The sequence below is a fragment of the Mobula hypostoma genome, chromosome 8 (genome assembly GCF_963921235.1).
Source record: "Mobula hypostoma chromosome 8, sMobHyp1.1, whole genome shotgun sequence".
In the NCBI taxonomy this organism is placed as follows: Eukaryota; Metazoa; Chordata; class Chondrichthyes; order Myliobatiformes; family Myliobatidae; genus Mobula; species Mobula hypostoma.
The window spans coordinates 89,880,888-89,897,503 of NC_086104.1; the positions used below are offsets into that span (position 1 = coordinate 89,880,888).

At 40.7% G+C, this 16,616-nt stretch overlaps 1 protein-coding gene across 1 annotated transcript in view; it reads right to left on the reverse strand.

Moving 5' to 3' along the window:
• The window catches only part of mthfd1l (methylenetetrahydrofolate dehydrogenase (NADP+ dependent) 1 like), a 160,891-nt gene that overhangs the window by 106,773 nt on the left and 37,502 nt on the right, over positions 1 to 16,616 (reverse strand). Inside the window, exons 8-9 of the mRNA XM_063056298.1 lie at positions 8,453 to 8,555; positions 3,850 to 3,947 (exon numbers count right to left, since the gene is read on the reverse strand). Coding sequence (XP_062912368.1) covers positions 3,850 to 3,947; positions 8,453 to 8,555 — 201 coding nt within the window. The remainder of the gene's footprint in view (positions 1 to 3,849; positions 3,948 to 8,452; positions 8,556 to 16,616) is intronic.

Consider the following 16,616-nt stretch of genomic DNA (forward strand, 5'->3'; position numbering starts at 1 on the left):
AAAAAATTCTGTCCTAAGGCAGGATCTTAATACAACACGTCACCCATCTTCTCATTCCACAAATGCTGCCTGACCCACTAGGGTCCCACTGCAGTTTGATTTATTTCCTTCCTTGTTGCAAAGTTTGAGTCAAGATGGAAGAGAATTAACAAAATACACAGGGGAACAGAAAGAGATGCGATGAGCAATGGTAACAGAAGTAGAATCAGCCGCTTCTAAACATAAGGTGAACAGGGAGAAAAAAGACATGGCACTGCTGGGAGTATAAGAGAAATGGAAGAGCAAAAATATTCAAACAAAAACACGGCACTGAATTAGATGTCAAACATCCCAAGGAAAATAATAGATATATATACTTGTATTACACTTTCTGCAGTTACCAAGTATATTCAGACTTGGCTGTATTTGAACAGCAGAGTGCTGGAGACTGTCAGAAGTTAGACTCATTCCTTGGGAAATGTCCGACACAACCAGCGGCCTGAATTTGTGGCTAGAAAGTCTTGGATTAATGTCAGGAGTATTTTAGATGTATGCATAATATTGATTCACAGTCTTGGCTTAAAACATTACCCTGACAGGTGGATTTTGGGAGAAATGTGAGCTGGTTGCAATGCTGGACTTGAACTTGGACCTACATGAGTGGAAGGTTTAATTATTAGAAAAGCAATTTGATGGTTGCGATGCTAACTAGGTTTAATAAGTTTATATAAAAGGACAAATGTAGACCAGAATAAAATGTACAATTGCAGAAGGGCATTTTTTTTTTGTTTTACAATTCAAATATACAATCTGACAAAGAGACACTGGAAACAAGTTGAAAAAGATAAACAGGAACCAGTAGGCCCCTCATGTGCTTCACTATCCAAAATTATGGTCATCTTTTTCTTCAGCATCACTTTCCAGTACTCATCCTATATACCCCTGGATTTCTTAAATGTAAAAGATCTATCATTTCAGTCTCTGTATACGCAAGATCAACTGTCCCCTGAACGGTGAATGCCCAAGCCATCATTTGCAGACTGAGGCCTTTAGCTCCAAACACACAATTAGGAGAAACGTCACCTCCACATTCCCTTGTCAAACAATGAAGAACGTTAGCCTTAGAGCAATGGAAAGAAATAAAAAGTGGAAAATAAAGCAAAATATAAAAAGGGTAAATCGGGGTAACATAAATTCTTGATAATACATGCTCTCAAGTTTCAGGTAATGAAAAAGCAGGGCCTACTGGAGCCCAGAAAAATGTAGTCTGCCTGTGGAGGTTGAGTTTGTAATGAACAATTCGAGCTTTCTTCACAAACTAGGGGGATCAATGCAAACAAATAGGCGCCTGAAACTTCATGAAATAAACAGGAAATACCAGTGTCTCTTTGAAAATAATGTAATTACTAGGCCTGCATAAAATGTATTCCAGCTGTTCAGAGGAGTTCTAATTCTTTTTGGCTAGAGGCATGGTACTGGAGAATTATAACAGTGTTAACATGTTAGTACAACAATAAAAGGGGGAACCATTCAGTTATAGGACAGTTAGCAGAAGAACACTATTGGACAAACAAGTGGAAACCATGCATTAACTGACAATTAAACTTCATCAGAAAGCATCGATCATTAAGGAATCAGGCATGGATTTGCTCTAGTGAATCTGACTGAACTTTTTAAAAACATGGACGCTAAGATATTGATCTACATGGCACTTTGGTAGAAGAAAATTATTACACAAGAAAATAGTAGACCATTCTGCTGTTTGATACGACCATGCCTGATTTGCCCAAGGCCTTCATACTTCTTGTGCCAGTTCTTTGGGGTCCACAATTCCTTAATCTTTCAAAAGCATATCTACCTGCTCTTTAAATACCCCTAATGATCTTCCTCAACAAGGAAGTAATTCCAGGAATTCATCAACCACTGTGATAAGATCATGCTCTCTTGTTGGTGTTGTCATCAGGAAGGTGGTACAGGAGTGTCTGGACTCGCATCACCAGGTTCAGGAACAGTGATTAACCCTGAACCCCATCAGGCTCTAAAAACAGAGGGGATAACTTCACTCACCCACAACCTACTGACTCACTTTCAAGGACTCGTCTCCTGTTCTCAATATTTATTAGTTATTTATTATTATTTTTTGTCTTTTTGTATTTGCAGGTTATCGTCTTTTGCACACTGGTTGTTTGCCTTCTCATGTGCGGTTTTTCATAGATTCTATTGTTTCTTTGTGTTTGCTGTGAATACTGGAAAGAAAATGAATCTCAAGGTATATATGGTGATATATATGTACTTTGATAATAAATTTACTTTGAAAAAAATTACTGCACACTGCAGATTGAAATGACCAGCACCTAATCTAATTGCGTCTCCTTGCTTACAGTAACGGGAGAGTCTCAAATACCTCAACGCCTACTTGGTTCAATTTCCCTTAGGATCTCATACATCTCTCATAGCAAGGCCCCTGACAAGGTCTCACATGGGAGATTGGTCAGGAAGGTTCAGTCGCTTGGCATTTGTGATGAGGTAGTAAATTGGATTTGACATGGCTTTGTGGGAGAAGCCAGAGAGTGGTACTAGATGGTTGCCTCTCTGAGTGACATACCACAAGGATTGGTATTGGGTCCATTGTTGTTTCTATATCAGTGATGTGGATTAACCAAAATTGATTAGAGAGCTTAAGGTAAAAGAACCCTTAGGGGAAAGTGATCATTATATGATCAAAATCACCCTGAAATTTAGAAAGAAAAACTAAAGTCAGATGCATCAATATTACAAGTGGAGTAAAGGGAATTACAGAGGCGTCCTTTTAGAATGGAGATGAGGAGGGAAATTCTTTGGCCGAGTGGTGAATTTGTGGAATTCTTTGCTACAGGCAGCTGTAGAGGCCCAGTCCTTATGTATATTTAAGACAGAGGTTGATAGATTTTTGATAGTTCAGGGCATGAAGGAATACGTGGAGAAGGCAAGAGATTGGGTCCAAGAGGAAAATAGGTGAATTGATGAAATGGCAGAGCAGACTTGATGGGCCAAATAGCCTGATTCTGCTCCTCTGTCTTATGGTCTTTTATGTGAGTGATTGATAAACCTGATTCTGAGAGAGGGGAAGGAGCAGGACGCACCAGAGGTACATGCTGTAATAACCAATAAACCAATTGTTGGAATCAAAATACCTTGCCTGGTGTCTCAAGGCTTTCTGTGTCTGCACCCCCACCATCACCCACCCCCGGCACTTCTCTGCCACCTGCTCCCACATCCTTCCCCACAGCACTCTGGCCCTTGCCATTCCCAACATCCTTAATCCCATCAGTTTTACAAATCTGCTCTCCACTCCACAGTGACAAATACAGGACTGTGCGGAAGTCTTAGGCATCCTAATGATTTACATGTGCCCAAGAAATTCACATGTTACTGTATACAGGGCCTCAAAAAAGAGCTTTTGGCATATTGGCCTTTACAACTGTAAGTACTGAGTAATGGAGTTTGAATGTTATGCTGAAGTGGCAAAAGAGGCCTAATGTGGAGCAATGTATGCAGTTCTAGTCACCAACCAACAGAAAAGGTACAAGACTGAAAGAGTAATGAGAAAATGTATAAGGATGCATCCAGGACTTGAGGACCCAAGTTATAAGGAAATGTTAAATAGGTTCGGACTCTAGTCCCTGGAGTGCAGGAGAATGAGTGGAGATTTGATAGAGGGATACAAAATTATGGCAGGTTCCCAGTTAGACAAGGATACCTTGCAACAGATTCAACAAGTACAGTCTTCACATTCATGGACAACATTCTTCAGGCTTCTGATAATAAAAGAAGGCTTCAGGCAAACTGCGCCCCCCCCCCCAGGAACTGGGAAGCCAAACTCTTCCCTACCTTGATCCGCAGAGCTCCCGTCAAGAGCCCAATTCCATCGTATGATAATCCAGGTTCATTGTGCTGGAAACCGTGACAGTTGGAGCTTGAGTTAAAAGCTGCAGCAGGGAACAGTTCAGTCAGATACAAAGAATATCAAAAAAAAAGTGCTTCCCAAGTCTTTAACTGAACAAATCGAAATAATCTCAGTCCAAATGTCGACTGTTTATTCCTCTCCATAGATGCTGTCTGACTTGCTGAGTTCTGCCAGCATTTTGTGTATTGCTCAAGATTTCCAGCATCTGGTGAAGTCCAACCCAGAGAACTTCAAGACAGTAGATGATAGTACTATGGAGACACAAGAGACTGCTAGTTCTAGATTCTGACCCACTGAGTTTCTCCATCATCTTCCAGCATTCCTGTTCAACACTACACATTACTATTTTGTCACAGGAGATGCACAAAACTGCAGATGCTGAAATCTGGTGCAATGCACAATCTGGAGAAGGAACTGAGTGGGTCAAGCAGGGGAAAGGAAAGAAATGGTCATTGCCCTTCAGGTTGAAACCCAGCAATTTGTCACATGGTTGAATTTACTAACAAAAAAAAATGAACCACCACCAAAATTCAAGTTTCTAGCTTTCAAATCTAAGTATCAAAGACACTGAATAGTCTTGCATCTTGTTTCAGGTCAGAAACTCACAAATAATAATAATTTTCATTTACACAAAGCCTTTTATCATGACATTTGAAACCAAACATATCAAACATTTTTTAAAAAACTTTAAATATAGCATAGACAAACTTCTACAGATTGGTCATTTAAAACACACTGAAGGATAAACCTTGGTCAGAGTCAAATAGGAAAGAAGAAATGCATTGTCTCCACTCTCAAACCAAGCTCACAACAGATTCAACATGGAGATGACACTTGTGTTTGTGTACAAATACAAAGCTCCAAGTCATTGTTGACTTGCTTGATAGGATAGGCCTTACACTTAACATTCACAAAATAAAGATGTTGTACCAATTCATCCAAGCTGAACAATATTACCCTCCAAAAATGCTGTGCAAGACCCTGCAAAACAAACTACTTAGCACATTTTAAAGGGGAGATAGTGAAGAAACCAACTACTGTCTTCAGTGCACCAGCATAATCTTTTGCCATGGTTTGAAAATCAAGATCTCAAAACAAGTTTATAGTCCACCAAACAGCACTGATCCCTGCCCTCTTTTATGTTTGAGGTATGAACTACCTACAGTAGGTAGGTCTGAACATAGGAGAAACAGGACTAGTGCATTTACTCCAACAATCTCCCAAATCCACTGGCAGGATTTATTTTTAATTTTAGAGACTTACATCAAGATAATAGGCCCTTCTGGCCAAATGAGGCAATGCCACCCAATTGCACCCCTGGGACCAAGTAACCTACTAACTCCTATGTCTTTGGGGTGTGTAGAGGTAGCTGGAGCACCTGGAGGAAACCCACACAGTCACAGGAAAAATGTACAACTCCATACAGTCAGTGGCAGGATCTGAACCCAGGTCACTGGCGCTGTAATAGCATTATGCTAACCGCCGTGCTACTGTGCCGCCTCTGAACAAATTAACAAATCATCGTCAGCATCTAATCAATATAATCTCTGATTACATCGCTTGCGCATCGGGGTCAAATTTGTATTCTTGGCATGTGCGCACAAGACTTCCAAAACAGGCATTACCTATTAATCTGTCGTTTTTAAAGAGATCATTCGTTGGACAAGAGGAAATGATTCAAGCATGTTCTCAAAATCCCTGAAAATGGGCAACATTCCCACAGTGTCATGGGGATCCCCAGGCCCACTCTAAATGGAGGAGAAACAAGAAAGATATGCTTTGATAGCACTGAAAATACACAGAATCTCAGTGCAGACAGTGGAAGAAAGTACCACCTCACAAACTACTACCCACTTGTCAACAGTTGATGCAATTTCAGCCATGGCTTACTAATAATATTCTTGGCTCAGAACCAAAGGCCGTGGGTTCAAGACGAACCCAGACACGAAATTCTTCATGTATACAGAATATTGCATCACAAAGCCCCATGGGTTTGAAATAGTTGAAATAAAATCCATCCTGAAAATACTTTACTTTGCATCAAAAGGAAAATAAAACCCATAAGGAGTTCAAAAATCAAGTCCAATCACTCAGAGCTAATTTACATTTTGCATTAGTGAAAGCTCGATCAATTACGTACTTTCCTCCTGCCAACTTCCTAGAATGCGTCACTACTTAATGTGAAATAAGTGTACACAAGAAAATTAAGTGCCAGAATGTCTGGTAAATGGCTTCCGAGATTAATCAAATCCTGGTCAAAAGTTACCAAGTAAGCACTCTCACTGAATGTGAAAGTGCATGCTACAAACCTTGGCGATGCAAGTATGGGGAAGTCTGCTGTATGGCATTTATTGGGCTTAGCTCCACTCATCCTGAGCATCTTTGAATCGAATGTGCAAGTTTAAGACTCCTAGGTAACAGTTAAAGTGGAGAGTCACAACATTACTCATGAGGAGCAATTCAAGAGAATACAAAACCCTTGGGCATGGAGGGTCAGAGTCACCACCACATGCCACTAAGCCAAGCAATCACCAAGAGTGCAAAGAGGATTTGAGAGAAGATGAGTGAAACATTTCCTTAACTGGTGAAGGATCCAGTACCATTGTATAGGAAACTCATACTTCCTGATGTTCTCAAGGACACCGAGAAAAGTGTCTATTATCCCCTCCATCCTGCATTAACTAAGGGAGGGGATGGGTCTCCACTAGAAACATAATGGAGATAAAGTCAAAGCCCACCCCCCCCCCACATCTCCCACTCATAGCACCACAACCAATGACAGGGCTTTCAAGGAAAGCTGAACCTAAAGGCCAAGGAGACACTGGACATTTTCTCAGCAGCTACTTGCATTTAGATCACCCCTCCACCCAGAGTCGAGAGAGTGAAGAGAACAGCTCTCACCCATAAGCATTCTCAATCCAAGTCACAAAGCTACCTAAAAACCTGTTCACACTCTAGATATCACCAACTCTAATTTGCAATCCTTCTGCCAGATGCAAGCCTTCATCACACCCATCTACTCCACCACCCCTTAACCTACCATCATTGCCACATTCAAGGAAATATATTTCAGCTACACCTTCAGCAAGCTGCTGGCATGAATGATGGGCAGCTTCAAGGACTCTGAAGTTGTAAAAGGCCAATTCTGGAAGGAAGCCATAGGTCCCTGAATGAACCTAGTGCAAGGCAAGTCTAGAAATTACCAACAATTGTTGGCTTTGAGAATGGAGATGCCAGTGATTGCCAACAGCACAAGACAAGGCTAAGCTCATAGTTACAACACTGTATATGGGAATTTCAACACTCATGGGCGGCCCCCCCACCCCCCACAGAGTTGGAGGAGTTGATTCAGCAGTGAGGCATAAACGAGCAGTATGGAGACCATCCGAGAGAAATGTGTGGGTGTATTAGGGAGGTGTAACATGCTGCTGCTTTGTGTAGATATTGCTGGGACTGTACTGTCAATATAATAGTAGCTGCAGCCTAAATGAAGCCATTTAACATGCTGCAGGAGCAGCTACAGGGCTGGTTCATCCAGGAACAACAGTGCTCCTCCATTCTATCACTGCTACAGGAACAGAAATTAGATCAGAACGAAGCCAGTGGCAATCAACATTATCAACTCTGAGAGAAGATGCTGGGTTATTAATGTCTTTTTTTCATCTTGAAATGCCACATTTTGTGCATGCACAAACTTGGAATGCTGCATTATCAAGTTTTTCCAGTCTGTCACTGTTTTTCTTACCTCTCCAGTTTGTCATTGGGTTGGGAACATAATCGACGACATAAGTGATATTACCTTAATGATCAAGTGAAATACCTCTATATAGTAACCTATTTGCACTTCTCCCAATATATTACAAAATTACAGAGTTGCCCACTACAGCTAAAAAAACTTGTAGAAGAACGCTTCCCCTTTAGAAGATATTGTGCAATCACAACTGGCACTCCTATGGAGAGCTGGGAGCACAGTTCAAATTTCAGATGAAATGTTAAATCAAAGCCATATCCACAATATTCTGTTCATTTTGCAGTGTTACAAAGTAGGCAAGTTATTTCTGGTGTCCTTACGAACATTGATCCAATTATCCAATATCATTAAAACAGATTATGTGGACTTTATTTCATTGCTGGAGCTTCCTGTGCAAATTGGCGACTAGCTTTATTGCATAACAAGTAATATAATTTCAAAAGTACCTGACTGGTTGTAAATTGCTTTGGGGATGTCCCAGATTTTGGTAGCTGAAAAAACACAAGATCACTTATCTACAGAACTACTTTTAGTCAACTGTCAGGGGGTGGTGGTGTTAAAGGCAGATATACTAGGGACATTTAAGAGACTCTGAGATAGGCACATGGATCGAAGAAAAATCGAAAGCCTTGTGGGAAGGGAGGGTGAGATTAATCTTAGAGCACGTTAAAAAGTCAGCACAACATTATGGGCTGAAGGGCCTATACTGAGCTGTTCCATGTTCTAACTGCACTTTCAAACAATGGGTATACATCCTTTCTGAAATACAATCTTACCTGGTAAATCATATGCGATTATGGTCGTGTCAGCTCTCAGCCAATCATCTTTATGGCCTTCAGGTGGAGGACTGGTCACCACTACAACGTCAGTCTGATTGACCTAACAATCAAATGAAACAAAGTACCTCAAATCACTTGACAGAATTTGTATTGTTTGAAAAAAATACTGTAACGGATGCACTCAAGGTCAGATAAATCAACATAAGAAGAGTTATGAACGAGATATGTTCAAAAAAATAGCTTTCTCTGGGCTGTTGATCTGTGGGAAAACATTTTAAATACAAATTTCTTAAAATAGAATAAACCAATTACCAAGACGACATCAGGAAAAATACAGGGTAAAAAAAAACTCAGTTGTACTGCACATCCATGCTGATCTTGATAGCTGTATCAGTAACTGGACAGCATGGGAGAGAATCAATGAAAGGAAGAAAAGACTACAAAGTGATGGACAGAATAATTTGCAGCAAGTAATAGCAAATGGCATAAATATTGATTGCCTGACTTTACTTTCAGTTTGAAGACTACAACAATACGAACAAACCTCACATTTTAAAATATAAATGTTAACAATGAACGACACTAGAGCAGAACTAACTAATTAGGTAAGAGACCAGCCAATTTAAACATTATGGAGATGTCTGGGTATCCCGGAAGATTTCCTTTAATAAATATATTCTAAAAAAATTCCACCTGGTGGAAGCAGCTTCTGTGGCTAACTAAAAAATTAAAAATACATGAGAAAAGCAACTGTGCAAAGATTGAACATTATACTGTATAAAGCAAAATTGATTAAAATGATAAAGAAAAATATTACAAAATAAAGTTAGTAGAAATGCAAGTAAAATTTTCTAGACATTTAAAATGGTTACTAAGGAAATGTTCACGCTATAGAAAGGGTCTGAGGAGTTAACAATGGAAAATAAGGACATGGAAAATTGGTTTATTATTGTCACGTGAACTGATGAAGAGTGAAAACTTTGTTTTGCATGCCATCCATACAGATCACATTAGTGCACCAAGTTAAAACAAGAGAAAAACAATAACAGAATGCACAGTGTTACAGTTACAGAAAAAGTGCAAGTGCAGAAAATAAGGATGAAGGTCATAATGAGGTAGATCGGGAGATCGAGTTCATCATATCACATTAGTGACCATTCAATAGTCTTATAACAATGGAACTGAAGCTGTTCTTGAGACTGGTGGTACGTGCTTTTAGATTTTGAATCTTCTCGCTGATGGTAGGGGTGGGGGGTGAAGAAGGGAGAATGGTAGACAAATTACACAGGTATTTTATATTTTTCCATCGTCAAGACCAAAGGAAATAAACTTCTACTATATCCAGGATTTGGATATCTATCCAGAATAGGAAAGGATGGAGTAATGCAGCAAAATCATCACCACAGATATGGTACTAAGTAATTGTTGGACAACTTCAAATTTTGTGACAATACTCCACGTGCCTTGAAAGAAGTGGCTTACGAGTTAGTTGATTCATTGTTTTAATTTTCCAAAATCCCTGACTTTTGAAAAGTTCCATAATATTGGAAAATAGCAGATATAACATTTGCTTCAGAAAGGAAGGGAGACGAAAGAGTAACCAACAGGCCAATTAGCTCAAGGTTTATTATTGACAAAGAGTTAGAAACTATTAAAAATATATAACAGGGCACTTCGAAACAAAAATCGATGCCATGAAAAGTCAACATGGTTTTGTGAAAGGGAAACATGTTTGACTGACTAATTGGAGTTTATTGCAGTAGTAACAGGTACTGTGGATAAAGGGGAACCAATGTATTTATCCTTAATTTCTCAGAAGGCATTTGATATGGTACAGGTTACTGTAGGAAATAAAAACTGGCAACATAGAAAGCACATTTGGATATGAACAGAACATTGGCCATTGGCTGGCTAACAGAAAACAAAAGGCATAACTGGGTCATTTTCTAGTTGGCAAGGAACTCACAGTCTACCACATTTCAGTGCTGAGGCGTCAACTTTTTAAACCATCTAAATGACTTTGATGAAGGTGCTGAAGATGACAAAAAGATAGAAAGGAGAGTTGTAAAGAGGACACAATGGGACCATAGAGATATGGCTAGCTGAGCAAATGGCAAGGATCTGACAGTGTACTGACAAAATATGAAACGGTCGGTCCATTTTGTCAAGAGTAAAGAGCATTATCTAAATGTTGAGAGATTGCCGAGAGGTGTGGGTGTACTAGTTTACAAATGAGTACAGCAGGTTATTCGAAAAGCTAAAAGCAAGTTAACATGGGAAAGTTAACAAGGTAAAAGTTACTGCTCTGGGAACTGAATACAAAAGTAGGGAGATTATCCTTCAGTTATATGAGGTTTTGGTGAAACAATATCTTGATTACTATAACAGCCTCTTATTTAAAGGAAAAATGTGGACCCAAAGTTCCAATCACATCAGCCATGATTTTATTGAACAGCCAGCAGTGTTCCTAATTACTGTAACATGTTTGCAATATATTGTATCAATATTTATCAGGGAGATTGGGTGGATCAGGGAGAATAGTTATATTAAATAAATGAATCAAACGCCAAAAAAAATTGACTGATTTGAACTTATTGCATCTATATATTGGAATAACCTAGGGAAAGGAAAAGAGACCAGAGGGGCAAGATTGATTTTATTTAATAATTTCTAGAAAGTGCAGCTCAAGGACTGAAGGATAGTTAACAAGGCAGATAACATCAGGCAACTGAACTCCAGTTGTATTCGACCTTCTATAATCCGGCACCATTGGGACCCTGAGGAGTGCTGGATTAGTGAAAATGCCGAATTACAGAAGGATCACATTAAGCAATAGCTAACTGCCTCATCATATCTTTAACATAGCAAAGGATTCAGAGGTTCATTTAATGTCAGAGAAATGTATACAATATACATCCTGAAATGCTTTTTCTTCGCAACCATCTACGAAAACAGAGGAGTGCCCCAAAGAATGAATGACAGTTAAATGTTAGAACCCCTAAGTCCACCCCCTCACTCCCCTCCCTCCCACGCGTAAGCGGCAGCAAGCAACAATCCCCCCTCCCCACCGGCAAAAAATAAAGTGCACTCACTACCAGCACTCAAGCATGAGCTAAGCGATAGCAAAGACACAGACTTGCAGTTACCCCAAAGTCTACATTGCACTCGCAGTGACTGAGGGAATCCTCGTTAGTTTCTTTTCCTCCGCTTAGTAATATGCTTAAATTCAGCGGGTCACCACGTCTGATCTGAGGTCGTAGGCAGAAGAGAACGGAGCGCCGGCCGGGCACCGCCGGAGGGCAGTGCGCGACTGCCGGCAGGTGGGCGAGAAGGCGAGCCCACCCAGCACACGCCAGTTCCCCCGCCGCTGGCAGGTGAGACAGGCAGGTGCTAGGCAGCCACGCCTCACGCAAATGATATTAATAAATGCAGGAAAACAAGCAGGAATCGCCTGTCTGTGCTTACAAGAGTGCACCAACACGTGAACAGATTCTAGTGCAACCAAAACAATGCGCAGATTGGTATGGTGGCCCGGAAAATTTTAAATTACAGTTGTGCAGAAAATTTGAAATCAGTGCGGATTATCGAAGGAACCGGATTACAGGTAGTCGGATTAGTGAAGATCGACCTGTACTGGGAAACAAGCTCCCTAGTACAAACCCCATTTCCAGAAAAGTTGGGATATTTTCCAAAATGCAATAAAAACAAAAATCTGTGATATGTTAATTCATGTGAACCTTTATTTAACTGACAAAAGTACAAAGAAAAGATTTTCAATAGTTTTACTGACCAACTTAATTGTATTTTGTAAACATACACAAATTTAGAATTTGATGGCTGCAACACACTCAACAAAAGTTGGGACAGAGGCATGTTTACCATTGTGTTACATCACCTTTCCTTTTAATAACACTTTTTAATCGTTTTGGAACTGAGGATACTAATTGTAGTAGATTTGCAATTGGAAATTTTGTCCATTCTTGCTTGATATAAGACTTCAGCTGCTCAACAGTCTGTGGTCTCCGTTGTCTGATTCTCCTCTTCATGATGCGCCATACATTTTCAATAAGAGGTAGATCTGGACTGGCAGCAGGCCAGTCAAGTACACGCACTCTGTGTCTACAAAGCCACACTGTTGTAGCCCGTGCAGAATGTGGTCTGGCATTGTCCTGCTGAAATAAGCATGGACGTCCCGGGAAGAGACGTCGCCTTGATGGCAACATATGTCTCTCTAAAATCCTAATATACGCCTCAGAGTCAATGGTACCTTCACATACATGCAACTCACCCATGCCGTGGGCACTGATGCACCCCCATACCATCACAGATGCTGGCTTTTGCACCTTTCGTTGCTAACAATCTGGATGGTCATTTTCATCTTTGGCACGGAGAACTCGACGCCCGTTTTTTTCCAAAAACTAGCTGAAATGTGGGCTCATCTGACTACAGCACATGATTCCACAGTCTTTCGGTCCATCTGAGATGAGCCCGGGCCCAGAGAACTCGCCGGCATTTCTGCATAGAGTTGATGTATGGCTTCCTCCTTGCGTAATACAGTTTCAAGTTGCATTTCTGGATGCAGCGACGGACTGTGTTGAGTGACAATGGTTTTCTGAAGTACTCCCGAGCCCAGGTGGCTATAATTGTCACAGTAGCATGACGGTTTCTTAGGCAGTGCCGCCTGAGGGCTCGAAGATCACGCACATTCAACAGTGGTTTCCGACTTTGCCCTTTACGCACCGAGATGTCTCTGAATTCTCTGAATCTTTTCACAATATTATGTACAGTAGATGTTGAAAGACCTAAATTCTCTGCAATCTTGCATTGAGAAATGTTCCTTTTGAACTGACTCTCAATTCTCTCACGAATTTTGGCACAAAGGGGTGAGCCACGACCTATCCTTGCTTGCAAAGACTGAGCCTCTGATGGACGCTACTTTTATACCCAGTCATGATACCTCACCTGCTATCAATTAACCTACTTAATGTGGAGTCTTCCAAACCGGTGTTACTTGAATATTCTGTGCACTTTTCAACCTTATTTTAACTCTGTCCCAACTTTTGTTGAGTGTGTTGCAGCCATCAAATTCTAAATTTGTGTATGTTTACAAAATACAATTAAGTTGGTCAGTAAAACTATTGAAGATCTTTTCTTTGTACTTTCGTCAAATAAAGGTTACCTAAATTAACATATCACAGATTTTTGTTTTCATTGCATTTTGGAAAATATCCCAAATTTTCTGGAAATGGGGTTTGTAAACAAAGTACACAAGCTCCCGGAAATCAACACCATATAGTCTGTATAAATTTCAAAAAGCACATCTTATGGATTCACATTGTATTCTTTGAAGAGATGCACTTTCTTTGAATTTCATAAGTGTTTCTAATACCATACACCAGAGTAACCACAAGTCAGAACTTGCAAGGTTGGGGCTAATTAATGAATTACATAAATAGATGGACGCAAAGTTAAGAGCAGAGCTGAAGTTTGCTACTCAGAGTGAAGAAGGTGGGTCCCACAACAGTCAACTTTTGTACTACAGTCCACAAATTAACAATTCAGATTGTCACTGTCCACAAAGAGGGTGATTATAGCTTTCTATAGAGTCAGGCTTTCTGTAGGGGTATAACATTGCCAAATGAATTTAAAAATGCAAGAAATTACAATCTGATAAAGGGGTCTCAAATTAAATGCAAACTAAATCTAGAAGAACGGAGATCCAGCACAGTAGCATAGGAGGTATCACAGAAGCATAGAGAGCAACGTAACACTTTACAAAGCCAGCTGTAAGATTGGGGCTCTCAATTTCCACCACTGCTTGTAAGGAGCCTGTATCTTCTCAACATGACCATGTAGGCTTTCTCTGAGTGCTCCAGTTTCCTCCCATATTCCAAAGATACACAGTTAGGGTTAGTAAATTGTGAATACACTATGTTAGAAGAGGAAGAAAGATTCTAAGGGGAGTAAGGGGCAACCGTGGATGACAAGGGAAGTCAAGGACAGTATAAAAATAAAAGAGAGGAAGTATAACATAGCAAGGATGAGCGGGAAGCCAGAGGATTGGGAGACTTCTAAGGAGCAACAGAAGATAACTAAAAAGGCAATACGGGGGGGAAGATGAGGTACAAAGGTAAGCTAGCCAAGAATATAAAGGAGGATAGTAAAAGCTTCTTTAGGTATGTGAAAAGGAAAAAATTAATTAAGACCAAAGTTGGGCCCTTGAAGACAGAAACAGGTGAAATTATTATGGGGAACAAGGAAATGGCAGATGAGCTGAACAAGTACTTTGGATCTGTCTTCACTAGGGAAGACACGAACAATCTCTCAGATGTAATAGTGGCCAGAGGACCTAGGGTAGGAAATTCGCATCAGGCAGAAAATGATGTTGGGTAAACTGATGGAACTGAAGGCTGCTAAGTCCCCAGGACCTGATGGTCTGCATCCCAGGGTACTTAAGGAGGTGGCTCTAGAAATCGTGGGCGCATTGGTAATCATTTTCCAATGTTCTATAGATTCAGGATCAGTTCCTGCAGATTGGAGGGCAGCTAATGTTATCCCACTTTTTAAGAAAGGAGGGACAGAGAAAACAGGCAATTATAGACCAGTTAGTCTGACATCAGTGGTGGGGAAGATGCTGGAGTCAATTATAAAAGACGAAATAGCAGCTTATTTGGATAGCAGTAACAGGATAGGTCCGAGTCAGCATGGATTTACGAAGGGGAAATCATGCTTAACCAATCTTCTGGAATTATTTGAGGATGTAACTATGAAAATGGACATGGGAAAGTCAACGAATATACTGTACCTAGACTTTCAGAAAGCCTTTGATACGGTCTCACATAGAAGGTTAGTGGGCAAGATTAGAGCACATGGTATTGGGGGTAGAGTATTGACATGGATAGAAAATTGGTTGGCAGACAGGAAACAAACAGTAGGGATTAACGGGTCCTTTTCAGACTGGCAGGCAGTGACTAGCGGGATACCGCAAGGCTCGGTGCTGGGACCACAGCTATTTACAATATACATTAATGATTTAGATGAAGGGATTAAAAGTAACATTAGCAAATTTGCAGATGACACAAAGCAGGGTGACACTGTGAAACATGAGGAGGATGTTATGAGAATACAGGGTGACTTGGACAGGTTGGGTGAGTGGGCAGATACATGGCAGATGCAGTTTAATGTGGATAAATGTGAGGTTATCCACTTTGGTGGCAAGAACAGGAAGGCAGATTACTCAATGAATGGTGTCAAGTTAGGAAAAGGGGAAGTACAACGAGATCTGGGTGCCCTTGTTCATCAGTCACTGAAAGTAAGCATGCAGGTACAGCAGGCAGTGAAGAAAGCCAATGGCATGTTGGCCTTCATAACAAGGGGAGTTGAGTATAGGAGCAAAGAGGTCCTTCTGCAGTTGTACAAGGCCCTGGTGAGACCGCACCTGGAGTATTGTGTGCAGTTTTGGTCTCCAAATTTGAGGAAGGACATTCTTGCTATGGGAGGAGTGCAGTGTAGGTTCACTGGGTTAATTCCAGGGATGGAGGGAATGTCACATGTTGAAAGATTGGAGCAATTGGGCTTGTATACACTGGAATTTGGAAGGATGAGAGGGGATCTGATTGAAACACATAAGATTATTAAGGGATTGGACACGTTAGAGGCAGGAAACATGTTCCCGATGTTGGGTGAGTCCAGAACCAGAGGCCACAGTTTAAAGAATAAGGAGTAGGCCACTTAGAATGGAGTTGAGGAAAAACTTTTTCCACACAGAGGGTTGTGGATCTGTGGAATGCTCTGACTCAGAAGGCAGTGGAGGCCAATTCTGTGGATTCTTTCAAGAAAGAGTTAGATAGAGCTCTTAAAGATAGCGGAGTCACGGGATATGGGGAGAAGGCAGGGACAGGGGACTGATTGTGGATGGTCAGCCATGATCACAGTGAATGGTGGTGCTGGCTCAAAGGGCCGAATGGCCTACTCCTGCACCTATTGTCTATTGTTAGCGCCAGAATCGTGGCAGCACTTGTGGGCTACCCATCACATTCCTCACCGATTTGATTTGAAGCAAACAACAGACTTAATTGTATGCTTCGATGTACACGTGGCAAATAAAGCTAAAGTTTGAGGTATTAGATTGAAAGCACCTGAATAACAGTGATTTTCAGAG